At 46.1% G+C, this 25,263-nt stretch overlaps 1 protein-coding gene across 2 annotated transcripts in view; it reads left to right on the top strand.

Annotated features, from left to right (window-relative positions):
- LRRIQ1 (leucine rich repeats and IQ motif containing 1) overlaps window positions 1-25,263 on the top strand; it is a 1,278,742-nt gene that overhangs the window by 670,462 nt on the left and 583,017 nt on the right. For both annotated transcript variants that reach the window (XR_015295276.1, XM_086917996.1), the window contains exon 14: window positions 3,492-3,671. Coding sequence is in view for 1 of the 2 variants with exons in the window: in XM_086917996.1 (XP_086774122.1) it covers window positions 3,492-3,671 (180 nt within the window). In the remaining variant the exon portion in view is untranslated. The remainder of the gene's footprint in view (window positions 1-3,491; window positions 3,672-25,263) is intronic.

The following is a 25,263-nucleotide window of genomic DNA, read 5'->3' as shown; positions in this document are numbered from 1 at the left end:
TACGAAGTGTATCGTGCTGTCTTGTTTACTGTATTGCATTAAAATATGAAAATGCTAATACAATTATCAGTAAAACAAAAATCAGTAAGTAACAGAGGAGGGCAAGTACGGCAAGATGCTAAAAAGGCCCAGGTGAACTATGGGGTGTTGGAGTTTGGAGAGGCGTTTATTGAGCTTTTTGTGGAAGGGGTGCTTCTATGTCCTCTAGTATTTGATTCCAGAATTTGGGTGCAAGGCGCAAGAAGGTCATTCCTGCAGTGTTTTTTTTTTATCTGCAGTAACAGCTTGGATTCGTGTATTCCCGTTTTGTTTCTCTTGGGCCTCCTGATGTGTGCCGTTTGTCTTCCAAGTATGAAGGAAGCCCTCTGTAAACGGCTTGGAGAGTTATTCAGTCAAGTTTGAAGGTGACACGTTCTTCTGATGGTAGCGAATAGCTAATACCGAAGTGCGCCATCTTCAGCCAGCTTGCATTATTGTGCATAAAGAGAGGGGCATGTTCTTGCTTGTGCATGATTCTGATGGGCTTAGTAGTGGAAGTACTGGTAGTGGTGGTCCATCCGGATCAGAGTGCGTAGGAAATGCTCTTAACCACTGGGGTAAGGACTTTTGTACCTTAGGATTTGCATGTCATGATTCAGTTAATCTATCCTTAGGAAGGAACCCAGCCATATGCACATCTCCAAACACTGTATCCGAAAAGGTCATTCTACTGATGCAGTTCTCTGCGTAGACAAAACATGTTCATTTCTGCGTTTTCGAGATTGTATATATTTGTATTTTGTGTTTAAAATCTTCAGGAAGAAACTGTGAATTGACTGTTCTCCTCATATTTAGTGTGATTTGAAAGTGAAACTGATGAATGAATGCTTGCTGCCCAGTTCTCGCCTCTCTTCCGTTTCCCAATCAGCAGTTTTCATGCACACTTCATCTTTCCTGAGGTGGTCAGGAGCAAGTGGCACGTTAGGTGTGTTGACTAAGTGTGTGCAACCAACCCTAGAACAACTCTTACTTTGGATATTATATGTACGATAACAAAAATATTCTAGCCTGCATTAAAATCTGTCTGCCTGGTCACTTTAAGTAAATACTGTTTTCTATTTCCAAAACAGTGCTAAAACATTAAATTATTCTTAACTGCATTTGCTGGGGTAGATTACATCACAGGAGGTTGAATCTCTAACTATCTAATGGCAGGCCTGTCCTTTGTCAACGATTGTGACTTTGCTTCATGTCCACTCTTTTAAACATAAAATGTGTGAGAATGTTTTAGTCCACATTTTAGTTCGGAGGGTGTGGATGTACCCAGATAACCCAATCTGAGATTCTGCATCAAAAGTCTATTTTATATTGTTGTTACCTTTATACTGTTTGCTCAACAAGTCCCAATGGTTGTCAAAAGTACCAACACCAACAACATGGCACCTATACGGGAGAAAAAAGACAATTTACCTAAAAAATAAATAACTTGTACTCTGTTGAAACTTCATGTTCACCATTTATGAATGGGTTCTGCTGGATCTGACTACTGGTGTGTGGGTTCTAGGCCACTCATCTAGCGGGTTAAGTGTTGTGTGTACGTGTGCTTGTATCTGCGTTGAGAGAGGGAGAAAATAGAGAAATAGTTCACAATGATGACAAAATAAGAACCAACAGTCCCCAAAAAGAGTGAACATTAGCAAACACTGTAAATGATTTCTAGTTAGAAAGTCACCAGCATACAAAACTTGATCATTCCAACATCAGGCGGAACAGAATCTCTGCCAATTTGAACAAGAGAGATGGTAATCTGCCCGGTATATCTGTTTTCAGGTAGGGACTTGTAGCTCCGCCCACTCTCCGACAATATTTTTCATTGGCTTGTGTCATTGTCCACTGTAAACTGTGGCTGTCCTTTGGTCAATAGGATTAGTAGTTCCTCCTTAGTACAGCCTTGTTTTATTTTGTAACCTCCAATGGCGGCACCCCCTGTTACGTGTGTTGTTACTCAGTAGGCTTTAACTACAGCCTCTAAGCACTATTTTCTCAAATAGCTTTGTCCTGCCTGCAATACGCTCTCTCCTAACGCTTTTTTACATTTTTATAGCACGGACGTCAAACGCATACGCAATGCATTAGGTTTTGCATTCGCGAGAGTTTAAGCTATTGGCATTGTAAATGACAATGCCTTTTATTTATCTGTTTTAAAAATAACATAAATAAAAGGTATTGTCATTTACAATGCCAGTAGCTCCAAGTCTCATAGATGCGAGACCAATTGCATTCCAAATCCTAGTTCTATTGGGCTCGAGCAGCTATCGGCTGCACTTTGCTGCAATTTGGACATAGTAGGCATATGTATGTAGTATACCTCCGTGAAATGATTTCCATATATAGATGACGTTGTGATGATCATTAATAAATCTGAAAAAATAGAGTGACTTAGCGGAAGATGAGAATGTTTTGAGGCTTCTCTTTTTGTTTTAGAAGCATTTCACACTTTAAAACTCAAGTCAAACCCGAATATAAAAATGGACATAGTTTGGGAAATAAGCTGACCTTTAGATGACTTACAACCCATTCATGAGGAATAAGTTTGCTTGGTTACCCTACAGTGGAATGTTTCTACTCATAGGCCACCGACTTCGGTCTGGTGTAATTCCCAATTCAGCTGAAGCAGGAATTACAAGGAATGCAGCAGCACCACAATCTTGACAAATCCCCTTTCCCTGAATATTTCACTAGTTAAAGATTGCTGAAATCTGAGTGAAAATGAACCTAAAAATCTGAAATGACCATGGCATTGGGTACAGTAGTCCCAATCCCAGCAGTAATTCTACATTTCTCATGAGACCCTCAGGAGAATATTTGTAATACCACAATGTTCCAGCACCTTTCAGTTTATGGGCTCATAGTGGCGACAGTAAGGTCCTACACGGGTAAGTATCTTCTTGAGGGAAACATTCATTCATTTTCAGCCTTACTAATGTTGCATGCTCTATTTGTGTGGTGCGTGCAATGCTAGTCATACAGGGCCAGTAGCATGCAACATTTTCAAGATAGCAACATAGAATACAATTGAATATAATGCATCTAAATGTAACTCCTTGCCATAGCCTGTGGTTATCTTTTAAAACTCGCAAGGGTTGGAAACCTCGGACCAGCCTTAGACCCCCCCCCCCACCCCCTTCTGTAAGTGTAAGGATGTTACTATCTTGGATACAGCTTTGTGTACTAAACCACGAACAAGTAAAAACTATATTACTTTGTTTGCTTAACTGCTTTTTTCCTATAAGCCCTGTATTGTTCGCACAATCCATAATACCCCGTGTTTAAAAGTAGCAACCTTTGATAAACATCACCCAAAGTGTTTAAAGTATTGATCATATATGCTTTACATTTCAATACGTGTTATGCTCATTTGCACTGCTTTTTAAACAAAGACATGCATACATATGTTTTGCAAGCTAAACCCGTATCAAAAATAAGATATAAATGTTGTTCATTTTTTGTAGCTTCTCAGTCATGAAAATGTTGCCTTGTTTAAAAATTCTAAATGATGAAGCTTTAACGTCGGAGAAAACTACTCACAAAGAAAATAGCTCTGTAGTTCCCAGAGGGAGTTTCTTAGCCTTTTGTAAAGCTCAGATTCAAGAGGTGAACTTGCTAGACAAAAGACTTGACGATGAACTTGGGTAAGTGCCTCTATATGTATTATTTTCTTTTCACTATTATGTCAGTTTAAAATTGACTACAATTTGTAACATGAACATTAAGTCCCCAAATAACTTTTTCTATCAAATATAATGTACCAATTTTATTTAAAGTAGTTGAATATGGCATATTGGGTATCGCTTACATGGCTCTACATCTATCTAGATGTGAATCTGTTATATTGGTAAAATTCCCCTCCCACAATAATACCCTTGACAGTAACACCTGTAATACTCACCAAAACCCTCCAATGAACTGAAAGTTTTTGTTAATGTGAAATAGATAGCAAAGAAATAATCAGATTTTCTGTTTTTTGTTCCCAATCGACAGTTTAAGTCGAGAAAAACATGTTCATGGTTGTATGAGTGGTAATTGCATTAGGCAGAAAACATATTTGAAGCCCTTTAACCCCTTTGCTGCGGCGGCTATTCCGCCGCAGTGATAAGGGGAGGAGGGGCCGCGCGGCGGTCCCGTGCTCGTGACGGAACCGCTCCGTCACGGCCGCGGGTGAGCTGTGCTTGTGACGGAACGGTTCCGTCACGGCCCCGCCCGCTCTTCAGAACGTCAGCACAAGCGCGGAATTCGCGCCGCGCAGGCGCGGCAAGCGGGCCGTGACGGAACCGTTCCGTCACCAGCACAGCCCACCCGAGGCTCGTGACGGAACGGTTCCGTCACGAGCATGGGAGGGGTTAAGCTGCCAGGAAATGAAAAGGAAAGCAACCATTTTGGAACCAACTCTGTTTTAAGGCATTTGGAGAGTAATGGTCCATTTAAACAAGGATGGAGACTCAAAGAAAGAGAATTAGAATGAGCGTCAAGGGTATATTGACCGACCGACTCATTTATCGGGTTGAGCCTGTGGTTTTTCCAATTGCTATCAGTTGTATTGGTTGGATTTGCTTAGCAGTTAATAGTGGGGAATGATGATTTGTTGTCCTGTGTTCCATGTCAGTTGGACCGAAGGCCAGACACCATAAGATGGGAAGAAAATAGCTCAGGGATAGAAAAGATGGGAAGACTCAGATCAGAAATACACAGCTAAGTTCATAACTTAATGGCTCAGAGTCGGAAGTGACTTATGACACATTTTTCTTTCCGAAGGAGGTACTGGGATGTGATGGTCACAAAGTTGTGTGTGGTGATGGGACTATTATCACTTATTCACTGAAAACTCAGGATAAGGAACATAATTGGAGAAGGTCTGAATAGCACTGCGGAGGAAAGCCAGTGAAAACTGCGGAAATGAAAGTCTTTTCAGTCACTCAAGGATGGAATTCCCTCTTAATTATCACAGAGGGATGTACCAGGCGTTTGTAAGGGTCCAGGAGCTTTACAAACTCATTTCAATGTTTCCGCTGGTCTTGCAGGACACTTGTGACCTTTCCGGGAAAAACATGGGTGATGAGATGACTATTTTGTGGTGGCTGGAATGGTATCTTCTGTCTGTTGAAGGTCAGTAGACAGCTCTTCAATCCAGCTTCTTACTGCCAATTTCGTGCACCTGCCCTACAGGTCTTCTTTGCCTCTATAATGGCGGGGATTGGATTGTGCATGCTGTGAGGACATGGTGTGAGAGAAATGTACAAAAGCTTAGTCTGCAGCATTGGGTCAGAGAAAGTGGAACTTAAAGAAGGGAAGCAGCAAAAAGTCTTCAGGCAATGGCATCACCTTGTTCCAATCTCTAGTAGTAACTAGTTGTGAATCAATGCACTTCCCCCTCAGCCCCTGTACTTCCACAATCAGCACCCTATTTGCTTCTGTATGCTCTCGTTAGTGCCTCTGAATTCTCTTTTGGTTCTGTGCTGCAATAGTATACCATAGAAATGGAGGTAAGTGACTTCCTAATGAAATGATGCCTTGTGCCTGAAATAATTGACCTGCAGTACTTGGCTTTGTTCTCCGCACTTCAAAATCTCTCCTTCTTCTTTGGAGCAAAACTTTTTCCCTTACTGCTTCTCATTGCCTCTACTGATTGCCTTTCAAACTGTTGGGGGATGCTGCTACCCACATTTCTCATCACATATGAGAACTGCCAAATGGGTATATTGATTTCTGAGACTGCACTCTAATGGCTGGGGCAGGTGGCTGACTGGTGCACCTGTGGCACCTCAAGCTGTGAACCCTTGCCAGTACATCTGCAAGCAGATTTGAAGCCGAAAATAGAAGTGTTCTGAGAGGAGAGTCAGGACAAGCTGATATGACACCTGATCCTGCCTGCCTCTGTATCTGCCCACTGGCCAAAAGAGACGAGTTTCCTGTCAAGAAACCAGTGTTCTGTTGCATAAAGGGGATGTTAGTGACCCTGTTGCATACTTCAGTGTTCTCCTTCTCAGTACACACCATGCCCCAAGCATGCATTTTCATTTGTTTGCATTTCTTCTTATTTTTCTCTATGGTTCTTAAAAGGAGCATTGACCAATGAAGAATCCGTTTTTTGACTCTGTCCTTGAAGAGATGTCATTTTTAATTATTTTAAAAGCCAAGATATTGTGCCGCTGATGCTGTCCCTCTAACAACTGAAAGTCATGTGACTTCTGTGCCCTGATGGTCCAGAAGGAAATTCAAGAGAGGGAGGACAAGCTTTTAGGGGCAACTGTAAAAAGATTACCTCATCTCCTTCCAGAAGAAGGAATTGCACATCACCTTCCAGAAGGACTGGTTCTCATCCCTGCTGTTGTACCTCTCCCCTCCTTTTGGTGTCACAAGAAGCGCAGGTAGTAGCACAAGTGATCACCACCATAATGGGAAGAAGAGCAGGCATTCCAAGTATTGATCCACTTCATCATCACAATCCCTCTAATTCGGGTCTCTTGGCTCCATCCTAGGCTCGTCCAACTCCCTCCATCACGTGACTTCCTTTGAATTGCTGCTTCTAAAGCAATCATCTTACTTAGTATGATCTTACCATCTTTTACACCAGCAAAGTGCAGACATGGCTAAATCTAAGTGTGGTAGTTGCGACTGAGCATCCTGTCTGCCAAACCTTCAGTTTGCGCACCTGATTTAAAGGTGGGCAGATTATTCTGTCGACTGAGCCTCCTTTGGTTCTGTCGATAGAATACGTGTTAAACCAGCCCAACATAATAGGGGTTGTTGGAGGAAGGACATCACACGGTCCACCACAGTTAGGGTGGACAGTATAATGCTTTTATTTTGTGTTAGTGATCAACTGGAAATAATAATTAAACTTATTTACTGGGAGGAAACTCCCAGGGTGTGGGGGGATATGTACTGCCCTAAGTCGCAAGGGTATGCCCAAACCTAGGTTCCATGCTCACTTTGCCACTGGAAAATGACTTCACCCCACTGACGAACCCAATCAAGACGAAAACGTTCTTGGGTTGCTGGTGTTCCACTTCAGGAAGGACCTGGCCTGTCAGTTTGTGCTGGACTTTTCCTATTGGAGAAGCATCAAGGCTGATTAGCATATGGCTGGGTCCAACCAGAGGTGACATGGTGGGCAAAAGAACCATGGGTTGGAGGCTTAATCTTAGCATGTATTTGGTGAAACCGACCCATCAAGGAGGACACACGCTGGATCAAGTGTGTTCCAACATGCCAATTCAGATGAAGGACGTGCAACCATTGTCCTTGTCGGATCATTTTTTAATTAGATTTTTATGGTAACAGCAAGTAATACAGGACTCTTTCCAGAACGTGTTGACCCGTAATGGGAAAGCTTTTAATAGAATAGATCAGCAGGAATTCTTGAAGGTGTTAAAGCAACATCTCCCAGAATTTTCTGCCATTATGAGTGATGATCTCATGAAATACAATAGTCGGATCTGAAAGGCTACAGAAGATTTGGCCCTGGTATTTCTGAGCAAAGTACACAGAAGTACATATTCTAGTCTTTTCAGCTTCCCTTACTATAGAGAATAATGGAGGAAGAATTATAATTCAGCAGACAAAGAGATCTTGAAGCGGGCACAAAAGGCATATTATGCGGTTATAGCCAAAGCAAAGCAAGCTTACTTTGAGGAGTGCATAGGAAAGATAGGAAATAGATCTAAAGCAATCTTTTCTATCGTCAAGAGCTCTATGTCCCCAGCGGCCTGCACTTATACTAAGGCAGCCTCGATAGACCGGTGTGAAATGTTAGCGAGCGTCTTCACCAATAAGAATGTTAGCATTCAAGACACCCTAGTTATAGGATGGCTTCATGAGGTCGACGCTGAGATCCTACGGCTGGCTAAGAAGACTCCACAGTTAGGACAAACCATAGTAGTTTTGAGTCTATTCAGTTGGAATGCCCGATAAAGGCTCTTAAAGCCATCAAATCTGGCTCTCCTAATGATCCATGCTCCCAAAATTAATGACATCGGTGGCAGAGACTATCAGTCCACTGGTAAACAGGATTGTAAATACCTCAATAAGTACAGCCTCTGTCCCTAATGGTTGGAAGTAGGCAAAAATCCTTCCACTTATTAAAAATCCAACGGCAGACCCGGCCGCTCCGGCCAATTATAGACCGATTTCCCTGCTGCCAGCCTTTCGAAAATACTGGAGAAGCAAGTGAAAATGCATGTGGGAAAAATGCAGGCTGATTCCTACTCAGAAGCTACATTTCATCAGAGCGGTGTTAGATAGGCGGCTGATGTTGGTCTTTACACCACATTCAGGGGATGAGGATGGCATTTTTGCACACAAGTTGCCAACCAAGAAGAGATGTTCTAGGTCTTTTAGGTCTAAGGGCATTTTGTGTGTTTCTTGGCTTCTTATGTGCAACTTCACGTGAGACTTATGCCATGGTTACTTCGATGCAAGTGGAACCAGTTATTTGGCCACTTGCAAGATCATATTGTACTAGAACCAGTTTTACTGACACTTGTAAGACCACGTGTTGAGTTTCAACGGGGTATACCCTGAAAACTGCCTGACCTCGGTCTAAGAGTAAGTACGTTAGGTATGGGTCAGTGTTCAAACATTATCAAAGATGTAACAAAACTTACAAAAAACACAAAATTCAAAAGTTCACCACAATGCTATATCACATTTCATATTTAATAGACAAAAAATTCTGGAGAATCAACAGAGCAATTTTATCGTTTCAAAAGAATGAATCAAAAACATTTTTTAAACAATTTAGTTTTGGAAATGCCAAGATGCATAAGTAACTCTTGTAAATCAAAGTTATCTATCTCATATTAAAATTTGAACGTGCTCTCAGTGAAGAAGAAAAAAGTGTTAGGGTAGGATGAGGGTGAAAAGGTAAGTGTGGGGCTGGGTAAAGGTAGTGTGACAACCCAAGCAGTGATTGTGGCGGTATACAGATCCACTATCAGGGCCTGATTATCCTAGCGACTCGTGCAGGCGGATTGATAACGCCCCCCATGACAATAATAATATTTCAGACTACATCCAGAATAACCAGGAGATTGATACCCGGTTTCATCCAGACCCCACCTGGATCAACCGAGCAATGGAGGAACTAGTTGTAGGAGAGTAGGGTCTGCAATCCTATGATCACCCGGACTTTTTGCTTTTGTTTCACTGGTTTACGACTTTCTCGGGCTGTGGGCCTGCCAATCAGACCCACAGCCTAGCTGTTCTCTCGCTAAATTGATATGTGTACCTTAGGTGCATTACCCAATTGGAACTGGGCCACCCTGTCAGACCCTGTAACTCAGGGCATCGGTGTACCCAGGGCCTACCAGGAGCTGAAGCATGTATTATGCCACCCCTGGATGGCCATCTAAATCTGACACAACTGGCTGCACGACAGCTGGGGCAACGTGGCGTACTCGCCCGTTGCTGTAGGTATAGTATCCCTATGCCTAACCTTAAAATGGACACCCGAGTTCCTATCAGTCACTCCTATGGCAGGCCTTGACAATCCTGAAGGCAGAGTGCATGGAACTGTGTGAATTGGACTCCGGCACGAGCCGAGCCCGGTTGCAGCTTGCGGAACCAAGACCCAATGGCTGTTCCATGATAACGCGTCCCATATCGGTAACTTCGGTATCGCGTTATCAAGACATGTCGAGTAAGGTGTCATACGAATCGGGGTGCTGCCCTCTCACCATTCCTGGCGACGAGGTTAGCATTCCGCCCTTCTAGAGGGACACGACATGTACGTAACTGTGAACCCCGGTTAAAGTTAACTGAAGCCTCAGCTCCACAAAATGGACGCTGCCACCACAGACACAAGTCTGACCTCCTGCTGCTGGGAGTCCTTCCAGCGAGGAGAGCTTGGACAAAGGGTTTCCTGTCAAGGGCGGTGTTCGCACCGTCCCAGACAGGGTTTGTGTATTCTGGGTAGGTAGGGCTTTGCAAGAAGGTGACTGCGAAGTGGCACCCCGGTGCTCACTACGCATCTGCCGGCTAGAACCAGTTCCAGGGGCACGCAGCCCCTGACCTGAGGAAAGTCCAGCAGGGGGAGAGGGGTGTAACTACCCCCCTTCCTGGTCCCACCCTTAGGGCAGGACCTAGTCATGTACCCGCCCCTCTCTTTAGAATAAAGGCCGGAGCGGGGACCCTTCCAAATTAGATCATCTTTGAATCAAGAATACTTTCTACGAAAGGACTTCGAGACTCTTCTCAAGATTTCTCCCTTGTGGCTAAGGAGTAGTCACCCTGCATCAGCGGGCACCATCTAAGAACTCTGCGGTTTGCTGCAAGTCCTTCCTCAAGGATCCGACGGCCCAGCTCGACGGGAACCGGCTTCCCTGGCACCTCTGACCTCTACCCACGTCGTCAGCTCAGCTGAGATCTGTGGGTGCGACGAGACCTCGAGGGACCGGCCATCATCAAAACCTGCACGCTTTCTTAATCAGCACGACCATCGAAGTAATTCTCTGGCGAGTGCTCTGGGGTCCGAGAAGCCCCGACCCTGAGCAGCTCTAGCACCGAAGTGCAGTCTCCCAGCATCTCCACGATCTGCGTGGGGCCCTTCTGCTCGCTGCTCAGCACGTTGTCTGGTCACTAGCCGCTGGCTTGTGCCCTTCTCTGACGACATCCGACAACCAACAATGCTGGTCTGGTTGCTCCAGATCGGCCCTTGCTCCCTTTTTCGAGAGGAGCACCCCGGACCCTCCTGGTCCACTCAAGACGCCATCTTAGGCCCACCACGTGGCCCTGAGATCTGCCAAGGCTTGTTGCCCCAATCCTGGGCCCAGCGACGCCAACAGTATCAACCTTCGTGGGACAGCTCGCACCTCCATCCTGGTCGCCGACAACGCCTCCTGGTCCGTGAGACTGCAGAGCCTAGCGTCGCCCACTCACCTAGTCGAGGTGACGGCCATCCGGTGCCTTCCTGGTACTCTCTGACTACTGGCTAGTAGTACGAACTTGGTCCCCTCTGCTTTCAGGTATCAACGGTCACTGATCCAGGCTTGGATCACTACGAACTATTCATCACTGGTCGCCGGCCAGCAACTCCTTTTCTTCCGGCTCCTGGCTCGTCAGCGAAGACCCCCGACGCCTGTAAGACTTGTGCAGCCGCAGCCCTCGTGGCTAGGTAACTTCGGCATTTCGGTGCCTGCATAGCCTCCTTACTCTAGGGTCCCGAGTCCCTCGCTTCCGACTTGCCTTATCGGGTCCGCCCGAGACCACTAAACTTTCCGTGCCCTCGGGCACTTGTTTTAAATTGTGCACTTGAAGTATTTTCTAAGAGCTTTTGTTCTGTGCTTAGTACCCTGTCCTCATAAAGAGTCCAGGGCTGTTGTGATTCTTAATAAATATACTGTTTATTTTCATAACACTTGTGTGGTGTCCTTCCACTTGGTGTTCAAGGGGTATGTGATGGTATAACAGCTGGCTTAACACGCCCTCTAGAGTTTAGCCCGAAGACTGCTCGTATCCACGCTACTAGGATAGCTGGTCTAAGGTTGACTTACAACCAATCACCATAAGGGTCGTTTGGAACGATACATAGTGGTCGCTAGAATAGCGAACGCTGCATATCGGGCCAACTTCTCACACTAGTGTAAGGTCCAATACAGACAGTCATTGAGAGGCCGGTCATTAATGTGCTCTAATATAATTTTGTCCTGATGAAGACTCCAGAATGAGGCGCAAATAGCCCTTTAATCCAGCTGAGTCGAAACGTAGACTGACTGCACTACTGTCTCACATTATAGGATCCAAATATATCGAGATATCCATCCTATATGTGAAGAGACATAGGGAACTATGGATCGTATTAGACTGTAAAGGTCTTTTTCTAACGATTTTGTGATTGTGTTATTGTCACACCACCTTTACCCAGCCCCACACTTACCTTATCACCCCCATCCTACCCTAACACTTTTTTCTTCTTCACTGAGAGCACATTCAAATTTTAATATGAGATAGATAACTTTGATTTACAAGAGTTACTTATGCATCTTGGCATTTCCAAAACTGAATTGTTTAAAAAAAAAAAATGATTCATTCTTTTGAAACGATAAAATTGCTTTGTTGATTCTCCAGAATTTTTTATCTATTAAATATAAAATGTGACAAAGCATTGTGGTGAACTTTTGAATGTTGTGTTTTTTGTAGGTTTTGTTACATTTTTGATAATGTTTAAACACTGACCCATACCTAACATACTTACTTGTAAGACCACAGTCTGCTAGATATGGTAATCCTGGAGTCCCTGTTTTGGTCGTTGGTTTCAAAGAATCATTTCAAATTTAGGATCCTATCAGGGCCTAATTTTCCCTAGATTGCATTAGTGACAGACACCTCCTTACAGGGCTGGGGGCACACCTTGTCCCCTCAACTACACTACTTTGTGGTCTCAGGAAAAGAACCAACCCCAATTTGGTCTACCTCACATTCAGGGTAGGCATTTGTAAGTCTTGATATACAACATGTGTCCGATGCCCTACCTGAACAAGAAGTAAGCTGTGGACTCCCTTACCCTATGTTTGGAAGCTACGTGGGCCTAGCATTAGGCATAGACAAAGGCATTGGTTTGTCAACAACTCATCTTTCAGGAAATCAGATCCAAAAGTCAGGCTGTATGCTAATTATGAGTGGGAATTAGCGCAAAAAGTCTTGATCAGATCATTGGTATTGTGGACATTTCCAAAAGACTTGTAGAGTCAGGCTTCCATGTAAAGGACGCCTCAAGGAATGCCGGTTTTAAGCTGGTGCAATTTAATGTCCTTCATGCACCCAATCTGATGCCTCTGAAATTAAGTAGAAGATACGAAATGGAGAATCTGCCAAAGGTGCACATAAATGGATGCAAACTTTATTTAGGTGATGTGAATATACAGGATCATAAATAAGTATTGGGGACCAGTCACGAATAAGCTGCATCTGATAGAGACTTCAGCCACAGATTCTTACCATAGAATATTCCCTTGCCATCAGACTTGATCTGGAGAATGTTGAGCAGAACCTCGGTGTGGCGGTAGGTGGCTCAGATCAGCTGTGTCATCAACGCAACGGATGTGATGTGAGCTGTGATTATATAGTCCCCACCACAGTGTACTGACATCAGTTCTTTTCTTTTTGCGGCATCAGTGTAGATTTTGTCAAACTCTTTTGAGCTTTTGCTCCCAGTGTGCAAATAGGAATGTCCCCTAAAGAACCTGTGGGGCTTGAACCCTGTAGTTCCTGTCAACGACAGATGACTATGACAGAGCCCCACCTGGTGTGCATCTGGTGCCTGGAGCCAGACCACAACTCTAAGTCCTGCCCTGACTGTCATGTCATGAATCCTAAAACGGTTTGGGAGCATTCCCCGAAGCTCCTGATCACCTGGCGCAAGGCAACTCCATGACGCTCCATTTCCCGGGCCAGCTCACTGAGTCGTTCCTGGTGCTCATAATTGAGATCCTAGTTGTCACTGGGTATGTTGCATAAAAATTCCAAAAAGTCTAAGATGTTGAAGTGACTGTTGCGCCGGAGAAGTCTTCAGATGAGGTGTGGGAAAGGGCTAGGCCCCACTCCAACGCATCAGTTGCAAAGCCTGAATCTGGGTCCGCTCCATGCTTCCCATAATTTCTCAGAACCAAAGCGACCCCCACTCAGTTAAAAGAGTTTTATGATCCCATACATCTCATATTTGGGCGGGCTTATACCTCAGGAGCGCTTTCAGGCCCACAGGTTCAGTACGTGTCCCCAATGGATTTCCGCTGGCAGGTTCACCCCCGGTGCCAATTGGGCCCTTTGAATCCATTCTTGGATCCAGAGTGGCTCTGGTTCCGAGGCCACGACCTTCCCTGGATCCTGTTTCAGTGGGACCATTCCTGGCGCTGTACATGCCCCATGGCGGCGCTGACTCCATCGTTATACCCGATTCCGATACGGAGCCAGCCCAGTATTGCCCAGCGTCGACTAGATCGCCAGCTGAAACACGACCTTTCAACTTGGAGATAGTGCCTTCTTTTTTAAATAGGGCCTGTTTGGAGTATGGTTGGGGGTGATCTCAGGATCCTTATGGTTATCCCAACCCCATGGAAGAGCCCAACGATAAATAGTAGAAGGTACTGGCAGATGCCAGTGGTTTGGGCGCATCCCCTAACACTGACTTAGTCTGTCCTCCTTGTGTGGCTATGGAGGGTGGGGCTTCATTTGCCATGGTGGTAAGGAGGGTGACTTAGACTCTGGACTTGACAAAGATGCTTCAGCTGACAGTTGCCCCCACAGAACCTTTCCTCCTTTTTGATGAAGTCCTCACAATGTCTTGCTCGGGGCATGGACCAAACCCTGCACAGGATGATTGCCCGCCCCCATTGCCTCACTCCTGGAGACCCAGCTTTCCCCACCCAGTACTCCACCCCGGAGAGTCTGGTTGTCCAGGCCTCCATATCCAAAATCAGCCCTGGCATGTACCCTACTACACCACTGGAAAGAGAATCGAAGAGGCTGGACACCTTCAGCAAGAGGACGTTCTCTTCCGCCAGCATTGCGCTGCAGTCATTGAACACCATATGCCTTTTGGGCCAGTATTCCCACACAGTTTGGTATTTGGCTGTGCTAGTCCTGCCCATGGTCTTGGAGGAGGCCCAGGTCATCCTGGCACAGGCTTTTGACAATGGCGGAAATGCAGCAAAGTTCACCATAATCTGAGGACTGGATGCAATTGGCTTGCTAGGCAGAGTAATTGCTTCTTCAGTGGCACTCCGTTGCCACGCCTGGCTGAGGTGTACTGACTTTTCAGGCAATGTCCAGGCATCCCTTACAGATGTGCCCTTTGATGGCACTCGCCTTGTTGGCGATGAGGCAGATTCGCTCTCAATTTTTCGGGACAGTAGGGTCACCACTTGGTCGCTGGGACTCTCCATGGCCCTGCGCCGGCCACTCTCTGCCTTTCGCCCCTTCCGCGGCTGCAGTAGGAGCTACCAACTGCTCCATTTCTGTCCTGCCACCATGTCCAACAAGCACCCCAGACCTTTTTTGCCCAAGGACTCAGCCTTCACAGGTCCCTGTAGGACCCAAGGCCGGTGATCTTCCCAGTCCACCACCACCCCGTTAGCCGCAGCCTCCATACTGCTTTATTATGTCCTCACACCATCCCGGGCAATCAGTCGCTGGCATGATCAAGCACGACCTGGCCCAATGACAGTCCATCTCTTCAGACAAATGAGTGCTTCAAAATGTTCAGCAGGATTACACCCTTCCATTCACAGAAACAGCGCCGCCCATACCACCATTCTTAGACCCTCTGACAGCTTAAGACCTCTCGTTGCTGCTATTCCCTCTACTTTGTGGTGCCTAAAAAGGAAGGAGTCCTCCTCTCTATACTAGACCTTCACCCTCTCGACTGCTTCCTGAAAAAGGAAAAATTAAAAATGTTCATGTTGGCTCAGGTTTTGTCTGCCCTGGAGACTGGATGGTAGCATTGGACTTACAGGATGGCTATTTTCACATACCTGTCCTGATAGTCCACAGACATTAACTGCAGTTCACACTGGGCCATGAGCACTTTCAGTTTGCAGTGCTCCCCTTTGGCCCTACCTGCGCCTCTTGGATGTTCAGTAGAGTGATAGCGGTGGTTGCAAGCCAACTGCAAAGGTCAGGGGTTCCAGTCTTCCCCTACCTAGCTTAAGGCGGGCATGCCCCAGGCAGTCGTCAACCACCTCCAGACTACTGTGAATGTCCTGCATTTGCTGGGGTTCACTGTCATTATGCTGAAGTCACACCTGACTCCCTCTCAGACTTTCCCTTTCATTGGAGCTATTTTGACACAGTGTGGTTTAGGGGCTATCCTCCGGAATGGCGAGTGCAGGATATTCAGGATATGATTCCAATGTTTCAGCCCCTATCTTGGATTTATGTGAGGCTGACTCTGAGGCTGCTCAGCCTCTTGACCTCCTTCATCCTGTTGATAACACATGCCTGCTGGCATATGCAGGCTCTGCAGTGGGACCTGTAATGCCAGTAGACTCTGCATTAGGGAAATCTATAAGACCTGCTCAAGATATCAGAGGGAAATGCAAAAGACTGGCAGTGGTGGCTAACAAATTATGATTGGGTCAGCACCAGACCTCTCTCCCTTCCCCAGCCAGAGTTCACAGTGATGCCAGATGTGTTACTCCTGGTTTAGATTGGTCATCTAGGAGTGGTGAAGTTCAGTAGACTCTGGTCTCAGCTTATTGGAGTTGAGAGTGATCTGTTTGGCATTGAAGGCCTTCCTCCCTTCCATCAAGGGACAGCTATTTCAGGTGTTCATGGACAACACCACTGCCATGTGGCACGGCACCAAACAGGGCAGGGTGGGGTCATGGAACCTGAGCTATGAGGCTCTGCTTCTCAGGACATGGCTAGAACGCCTGGACATTTTCCTGGTCATACAGCACTTTGCAGGCTCTCTGAATGCAAGGGCAGGTGAACTCAGCCATCAATGCCTCATGGATCAAGAATGGCATCTCCATCTGGAGGTGGTTCAAGGCCTCTTCCGGGAATTGGAGCAAACATTGGTTAGATCTATTTGACATCAAAGAGCATGCTCAATGTCATCACTTCTGCGTGCTGGTGTTTTCAAGGTGGCTCTCGTTTAAAGATGCATTTTCCCTTGAGTGGGATACAGGCCTCATATAAGCCTTCCTTCCAATACCACTCCTGCTCAGAGTTGTCAAGAAGATCATGAACGATGGGTCCCAAGTTATTCTTGTTGCTCTGGATTGTACATGGAGAGTATGGTATACCGAACGACTGAGCACCGGTTCTCTGATTAGGCTGTCCCTTCAGGGGGATCTCCTGGTGCAGCAACTGGGCAGGGTCCTACCCCTGAACCTGCACACACTCCGCTTTTATGTATGGCGATTGTGTGGCACCAGCTGACAGTCTCTGACCTCCCCATAGAAATCTGCAAAGTCATTCTGGCAGCCAAGGGTCCCTTAACTAAGACCACATATGCCTGCCAGTGGGACAATTTTGTGTCTTGGTGCACTGCCAAACCTGTTATCCCCGCTCTGCACTTTGCCTGAAGTCTTGTTGTTTGCTTTATTGTTAGCCCAGCAAGGCTTTTCATTTTGCACAGTTAATTGGGTGTCTTTTAGCCATATCGGGTTTCTTATGGTTGCTAGATCAACCCTTCCTGTTCAATTTGCCAGTGGTAGCCCATTTTCTAAAATGATTCCAACATATGTTTCCCCCAGAACCCTTCATTATGCTCCAATGGGACCTTAGTTTGGCTCTGACATTTTTGATGTGCTCTCTCTTCAAGACCCTGGTCAGTTGCCCTTTGAGTTTCTTGACCCTTAACACATTCTTCTTAGTGGCCAATACATCAGCCAGGAGGGTTAGTGAACTTTAAGCTCTCTCTGTGCACCCTCCAAACACCAACCTTTTCCCAACAAACTGTTTTTCTGTACCCGTGGGTCTTTCCTATCAAAGGTGCTGATGCCTTTCCACTTCGACCAGAGCATCATGCTGGTGACCCTCTATGCTCCTCCTAACTCCTCTGAGGAGAAACCCCATTAACTGGACCCAAAAAGAGGGTTGTCATTCTACATTGATCACACTAAGAAACACCAGGTGGAAGAGGTGTGGCGCCGCGGCTATGGCGACTGACTCCGGAATCGGGGGATCGCGGTTCGATCCCCGGCACCGGTGGCAGATTAGCCCAGCACCATGTGACTCTGGGCAATAGCTTGCTTAATCTTCCCGACGGCCCCCAGCGCCTAGAGACCCTTACGGGTGATTGTGCACTTTACAAATGTGGATTATTATACCAGGTGGACGATCAACTCTTTGGTGGGTTCCCCAGAGCAAAGAAAGGAAAATCCAAGCAGTAATGGACCACCTCCAGATGGATTGTGCTCAGCATTAAGATCTGCTACACATCAGCCAAGAAGCAAATCCCTGAAGGCTTGCAAGCTCAATCAACCAGAGCCAAGACTGCTACCACTGTGTTAGCTCGTGGAGTCTCCGTCCTGGACATCTGTGAGGCTGCTACGTGGGCATCTCTGCACATGTTTACCAAACACTACTGCCTTGGCAGTCCAGTTCTTCTAAACAAATAGTTCCCATTTGGTTCTCCAGGACTTATTGACTTAATCTGTTCACAGACCCTCATCTGGGGAGGTATTGTTTGTGTATCTATTCTAACTAAAGGAATCTGCGGCTAGTAGTTTCTATCAGATGAACAAGTTACTTATCTTTGGTAACACTTTATCTGGTAGAGATCCTGTCTAGATTCCGTACGTATCCTCCCCACTTCTCTGAATGGTTTCTTCATGTGGAAGGGCCCTGTAGGTCCCTAGTGTCTGCACGCTGGTCCATCAGCTTTCTAACGTGGCTCTGTGTTTCTGGTGCTGAAATGTCATGAAAAGAAACATGTGTCAGCACACTGGGGTAAAGCCTATATAGGTTCCTCACATATCACAACCTTCATGGATGGCACCATGAGTCTATCAGCGCCACCTACCAATGTCCAGAGGTACTGCTCAAAGGTAAGGAATGTGAGGCTAGATAATCTCTACCAGATAATATGTAACCCAAGGTAACTAGCTTGTTTATCCAATAAAGGGAAGCTTTTCATCCTTACCTCATAAGCAGAATAGTTCCTGCGCCCAAAAGCAGAAAGATGAGCACCAGTTTGCAGCCCTGGGAACTCTCCTGGCCACACACCATATGGTCATACTTTAGCTCCATATTCAAGGCCCCATAGTGGAGACTGGGTAGAAGACCTTACAGAGTGGGCTTTGGGGGGTGGTGGTGGAGACCTATTAGAGCCACAAAAGCAAAGGAAAAAATAGAGGATGACCTTGACAAGTTAATGGCAATGATTACAAAATTGACAAACCCTTTGGACGGCAGGCTGCCTAGATCTCGGGTGTATAATGGCACTGCAAATAGATCCACACAGAAGTGCCCCCTTTTCTCTTAGAGGCAATTTTCACGTTAGGACCCTTTCAAGGATGTTTCGATGAGGCGAAAGGGAGTAAGATTATATTGACGGATGGAGAAATAATAATGGCAGAAAGCGAAGTATTTGTAAATAATGTTGAAAAGGGCCAGTCACTGCAACAACAAGAAACTCCATTACTGTCCCTTGTCTCTTGGAACATAGCAGGCATAGTAAATAAGGTAACTACACCGGAATGGGTTGATTTCATTGATCAACATGACATTATTATGTTGCAAGAAACTTGGTAATTGACTCCAACCTTTCGCCAGGGGTTTCTAAACTTTTACATGCCAGCAACTAGAAATCGTTTGGGACGCCCCTCTGGAGGCTTGTTAATCTGGATACGCCAGTCCCTGAATTGTACAATAAAACAACGATCTGTACCATCTAATGACATCATGGCACTTAATATTGTATGGGAAAACGGCCAAGAACTCGTCCTGTTTAATGTTTATGCCAGGGGAGTGGGTAGTGGCAAATCCTCAGAGGTTGTAACAATTTTAGAGCAGAATATCGAAATGTTAACACCAAAATCTCACATAATAGTGGGCGGGGATTTTAATGCCACCTTTGAACCCTTGGGTGTAGAGGACAGGATCTTGTCTGAGGAGGAGGATGCCAAGTGGGGAATACCCCAGTTGGAGTTGCCTGCCATTAAAAAATGGAGTGCAGTGGCAATCCAGCTAAAGAGTCTCTGCTTAGCAAGAGGATTGAGAGCGGTAAATGGGCGCTCGCCCTCTGATTTAAAAGGGAACAACACGTTTGATAATGGCCGATCAGCTAGTAGAATTGATTATTTATTATTGGATGTAAGGGTCTGGAATAAAATGCTAGACATGGTTGTGGAAGAAAGATTAGAAAGTGATCACAACCCTCTACGATTGACCCTTTACTCCCATCATGAGACTACAGTGTACACCAATAAAAATGGAATGGTGACGTAAGATGTTGCATGCTCGAATAACCAACGCCACTTGAAATGGAGAATGCTAATAGAAGATGTAGCAAAATTAGAGGTCCTCAAAAAAATAGTAGTCGATGAAGTAAACAACATCAAGTCCCATTATGGGAAGCTTAACTTCCAAGAATACATGATGGAGGCCCATGAAAAACTCTTTTGCAAAATTCAAAGCTTCTTCATTAAAACAGCAGATCCCAACAAAGCAAAAAAAGAACAACCAAGACAAGGTTGGTATGACAAGAGCTGTAGGTTGGCACGACTCAACCTGAGTACGGAATTGAGAACAGGCAATGCCATAGCAATTAGGAGGGCGAGAGACAACTACAGACAGACCCAAAAACAGGCCAGGAAACGCTGGGATGAGGAATGCTGGTATGAATTGAAGGAGGCCTGTGCTGCCAAGGATTCCAAGCGATTTTGGGCCACAGTAAAATGGGAGAGGGGAGGGATAGCTGCCCAGCCACAAAATTATGTTGCTATAAATAAATGGAATGAGTTTTTTAAACCACAGTATGCCCGAAATCCATCCTATATTTCTGATCAACCCCCCCCCATCCATCTTCTTCAAACACCAAATATTTAATGAAAAGGACGTTGGCAAAGCATTGGATTGTATAGCGGGTGGAAAAGCTCCGGGCATGGATGGAATCCCGGCTGACGTATTTCTATCGGACCGGAATTCCTGGTGTACTTACTTTAAAATGTTGGCTAATGCAGTGGCGATGGGAGGGGAAGTGCCCGCTTCATGGAAGGGAGCAGAAATCATCCCTATATTTAAAAAAGGCGATAAAACTCTAGCTAAAAACTACAGACCCATCAGTCTCATTGACACAGCACAAAAGCTGATGGGGCGCCTAGTCCAGAACAAGTTGCAACAATGGATTGACGAAAAGAACATACTGTCACCCTACCAGGCAGGGTTTCGCCCCCTGACTAGTAGTGTTGACCAAGTCCTTTACTTCATAACTATCTATTGGAGAAATGTCACACTAAAAAAGGGTTCATTGTATGCCGTTTTTGTGGACTTAAAAGCAGCTTTCGACCTAGTCCCTAGAGAAAAATTGTGGCAGACCTTGGCTGATGTAGGATTAAGCCAGGAACTCCTCGGGGGGGCGTGGCCGAGCGCGGAGCGAGATGGCCGCCTAGTCCGCGAGCTCCGCTCGCCGCGGCACTTATCCTGTTAATATCCTGCTCTTCCCCGGGTCGCACAGGCTCGGGCAGTGCTCACGGGACGTCGGAAGATGTGTGGATCGGCGGGCGGCAACTCCGGCGCTCGGAGGTGACTGGTGACCCATCCATCCACCCTTTCTCGCTAGACGCCGTGGCGGCGTCCGACTGCTGGCCGAGAGACCGGATGTTGGTGCCGGCCGCGGATGCCACTGGAGGTCGCGGCTTTGCGGGCCACGAAGCCCATATCTCCTAGCTGCGGGAGAGACACTGCGCCAACCCGGACGGACGTGGGGACCTGGCACCACCACAGACACGGGCGCACACGCCGGAGATCTGATCTTTTGCCTGATACGACCGTTCCTTTGTTATCTGCGCTGTTCGTAGATCTACTGGACGAGCTGAGACCGCCATTTTGAAACGGGAGCAACGTTGCTGGCGCTGGCTGACCTGGGGCAGACCGGTGCATCTTTTCAGACCTCGAAGGTATGGAGGTCGGCGCTCCTGCGCACAGTTGGTGGGTCTGCCCCTGCTATTGAGACTCTGTGCCATATAACGTCGATGCTGCCCGCGCTTCTTATGGGGCATCCTGTAACTGAGTGTACTGTTTATTGGCAAGGTGTAGTGGCGGATCGATCGTAACAGCTGGAGGTGGCGCCGGCCCCTGCTCTGGTGACTTTTACACTGCCTTTTCGGCTGGGCGGTTCGGTGGGGGTCACTGACATTGGCCGAGGTAGAAGATACCCTGAGAGCAAGTGATTTTATGCCGGCTAAGCACCATGGAACCTACGGCTCGCGACCTTATTGCTGCTCTGAGCTCCCTGCGCTTTACCTGTTTGGATGGGGCCGGGGACCTTGCACGGCGCCTGGACGCTATTATCACCCAGCCGTGGGAAGAAGGCTCCGGCGATCCCGTTAGAAGTAGTGTTGTGGGCGGATCTTTGCCGCCATTAGATGTGCCTGCTACGTGCCTACCGATGGTGCCATGGAGGGCCCTGGACGATGTTGGTCACAGATCCCACCTGCCTAGCCGCTTGAATGTGCCATCGAGGCCTAGTGCTACAAAAAGTGCGGATTCCCCTCATGGGCCTGTTTCACCACCCGGCTATCTTGTCTTGCCACTATCGGGTCGCAACCTGAGGGATTTGCTCGGAGCTTTGTTCCTGTGCCTACATGTCCTCAGGAGACTACTTGTCGGTCCCCTGCCTCTGAGATCTCTCGCTGAATTGCCTTTGTTCTACCCGCCTGGCCGTCTTGTTCATTCGGGGCGGTGCCCCATTGCAAACTTTCAGTGGCTACGTATTGACGGAAGGGTAAAGTTGGGACAGGGGTGAACTCTTCCTTTTTGCATCGCAGGACTGATCCCCGGTCACTCATTATGATGTGGACGCTTTGCTGAACTGTACTACGACGCCGCCATTGTTTGTCGACCTGCTGGTCTGTTTTGTGATCGCGCCTGAGCTGCTATGTGCGAATGGGGTGGGGCGGGAGTCTGCTTGTGTTGACTTTCCCCCGTCTTTCCCTTATGTGGGTACTCTTGGGGCGACAGGCACGTTAGTAGGGGGGGGGGGCCGTAGCCTCTTCGACGTGCAGGGTGGGGGGGTTGGGGCTTGACTTTCGTTTTCTTTTTGTTTCTATGGCCTTTCTTCTTGTTCTTTCTCTTGTTTCCTTCTTCTTCTTTCGTATCTCGGGTCAGATGGGGGTTGGGTTTAGTTCTTTCTGGGACGGATTTTCGTGCTTTGCGTCTGTGTTACTGTCGCAAGGTTTATTGATTCACGACCATGATATCGACTTTAATGCATAGTTACTGAATGATTACACATCCTGCTCTTCCTTCCCTCTTATACTACTGTTTGAGGGCGCATTTTCTGCTGCTAATTTTCCCTTGTAATAAGTGCCTTTCTGCATGTCGTAGGATCCTTTCATCGTTGTCATATAATGATCCCTCTTATATCCTACTATACCGTATACCAGCTTGAATGCAACTCCTTATGTGACAAAGTGACTGGGCGGGCGCTAACTGGGGTGATATGTATTTCGGTGCTTGTTTATCCTTATTGTGCTGATTCACGCCAGTTTCTCGATAATGATGTTTAACTTGTGTATATCCCTTTATTTGGTCCGCCCTTTCGGCCACCCGATCTGACTTTAGGACGATTCGTCTAAATTACAAAATGAAACCCTCCCTATCCTCCTCCTGTGGCTCCTTGCCAGTCTACCGTAGTGTTGATATTTGTGATTTTCTGTCCTTTATTTGCAGTGCAAGGTACCTTGGCAGGCTAATTATTTTCATAGCGGCCGGCCCGCAGTGGTTGTAGGCAGACGCTGTGTACTATGTTTCTGATAAATAAAGGTTTTCAAAAAAAAAAAAAAAAAAAAAAAAAAAAGCCAGGAACTCCTCACTCTCCTAGTTCGCCTCCACGAAAACAATTTTGCTAAAATCAGGTGGGGCAAGCAGGGAGAAGTAACAGACCCCTTCCCAGTAGAACGAGGAGTAAGGCAAGGGTGCGTCCTAGCGCCAACACTATTTTCAATCTATATAAATGGTATTGTTGACCATCTAAAGAAATCCCCATGTGACGCTCCAATTATAGCAGACTCCCACGTCCCCGTCCTAATGTTTGCGGACGACACGCTCTTACTTTCACGCACGCCGAGCGGTCTCCAAAAAGTGGTTGATGCCTTTGGTGAATATTGTGATAGTAGGGGCCTTGAACTGAATACCACCAAAACTAAATTCATGTGCCTAAATTATCAGTCCACTTTCAAAGGTGTAATAAAATACAAAGGCACCCCTCTAGAGAAAGTGGATGCTTTTTCTTACCTAGGCATCATTCTACAGGGAAACATGAAGTGGAAATCGCACATTAACACAACAGTATTGAAGTTTAGCCAGCTCGCAGGCGCAGTTGCTTTAAAACATCGAGCCTCGCTAACAAAGCCGGTAAACTGTGCACTTGAAATCTATAATATGAAAGTACTGGGCGCCTGTTTATATGGATCCGAATTATGGGGGTTTTCAAACTTGGGAGAGTTGGGGCGCGCAGAAAACAGATTTTTACGAGGGCTTGTAATGGTCCCCCAAAGTACACCCATAACTCCTCTGAAACTGGACCTTGGCAGAAAAAATATTGAGGACATAGCTAGACTGCGGCCACTTTTGTATTGGAGATGCCTGATGGTGACTCCAGAGCTAAGCCATTATGCTGCAGCTCTGGCAGATGTTGTCAAGTTTGATCGTTTTCATTGTATTGAATGGCTAAAAGAACTACGGGGACTTCTTGTAAAGTTAAAGCTGGAACACCTATGGGGCACTAATGATGTGGCTAGTTTTCCTTCGAAAGCAAAATTGAAAGAACTATATTGGGAGATGGTGTATTTAACAATGTTCTGTAAAGGATCCCAATCAAAATGGTCAACTCGCTTTTTTGATATAAAAATGTACCCGTCATGCGAAACATATTGGGATATAATCGAACGACCACATGACAGGAAACTATACTTCCAATTTCGTATAGGAACATTACCAGTGAATGCTTTTAAGAAGCACTGGTCTCCAATGTGGGATGAACATTGCTATTATTGTAAGGATCAAATAGAGCACATTTCCCATTTGTTGTTCTGTTGCCCATTGTATGCCAGCCCTAGGCGAAAATGGCTAAAGCCAGTGTGCTCAAATATTGGTACTCGTAGTCAATCGATAGCCCTCAGAATACTAGAATCCGATTGTTCTACACCATTTGTAGTTGCTTTGGCTAAATTTCTTGCTTGGGCTTGGGCAATCCGCACTCGCACTTAAATGTCAAATACAACAACAACATGAAATATGGCTGCTATTATCTAATCATTCCGTTGTATGAATTGTCTTTTTAAAAATAACTTTTATGAATATTGGAAAAACTTTTTTGTATTTTTAACATGTATAGCATTCGACTGTCAATGTTTAATATGTGTTTTAGAAAGTATTTTTAGCTGTAGTATTTATTGTAATAGGGTTAGGAAGGATGCTTTTATGACAAACGTCGAATAAAGCTTTGAAATTTGATTTGTGCCTGAAGAGCACAAGCATCCTTGCTACCCCGATCTGTTATATCTGTGTCCAATTTGCAGAAGCTTCCTCTGATAGAAGACCTTATCACCTAGGGAAATA

Source organism: Lissotriton vulgaris, chromosome 1_1 (assembly GCF_964263255.1).
Source record: "Lissotriton vulgaris chromosome 1_1, aLisVul1.2, whole genome shotgun sequence".
NCBI classification, from domain to species: Eukaryota; Metazoa; Chordata; class Amphibia; order Caudata; family Salamandridae; genus Lissotriton; species Lissotriton vulgaris.
The sequence above is the reverse complement of the archived record's forward strand: the minus strand, read 5'-3'. Positions and strand labels throughout refer to the sequence as shown.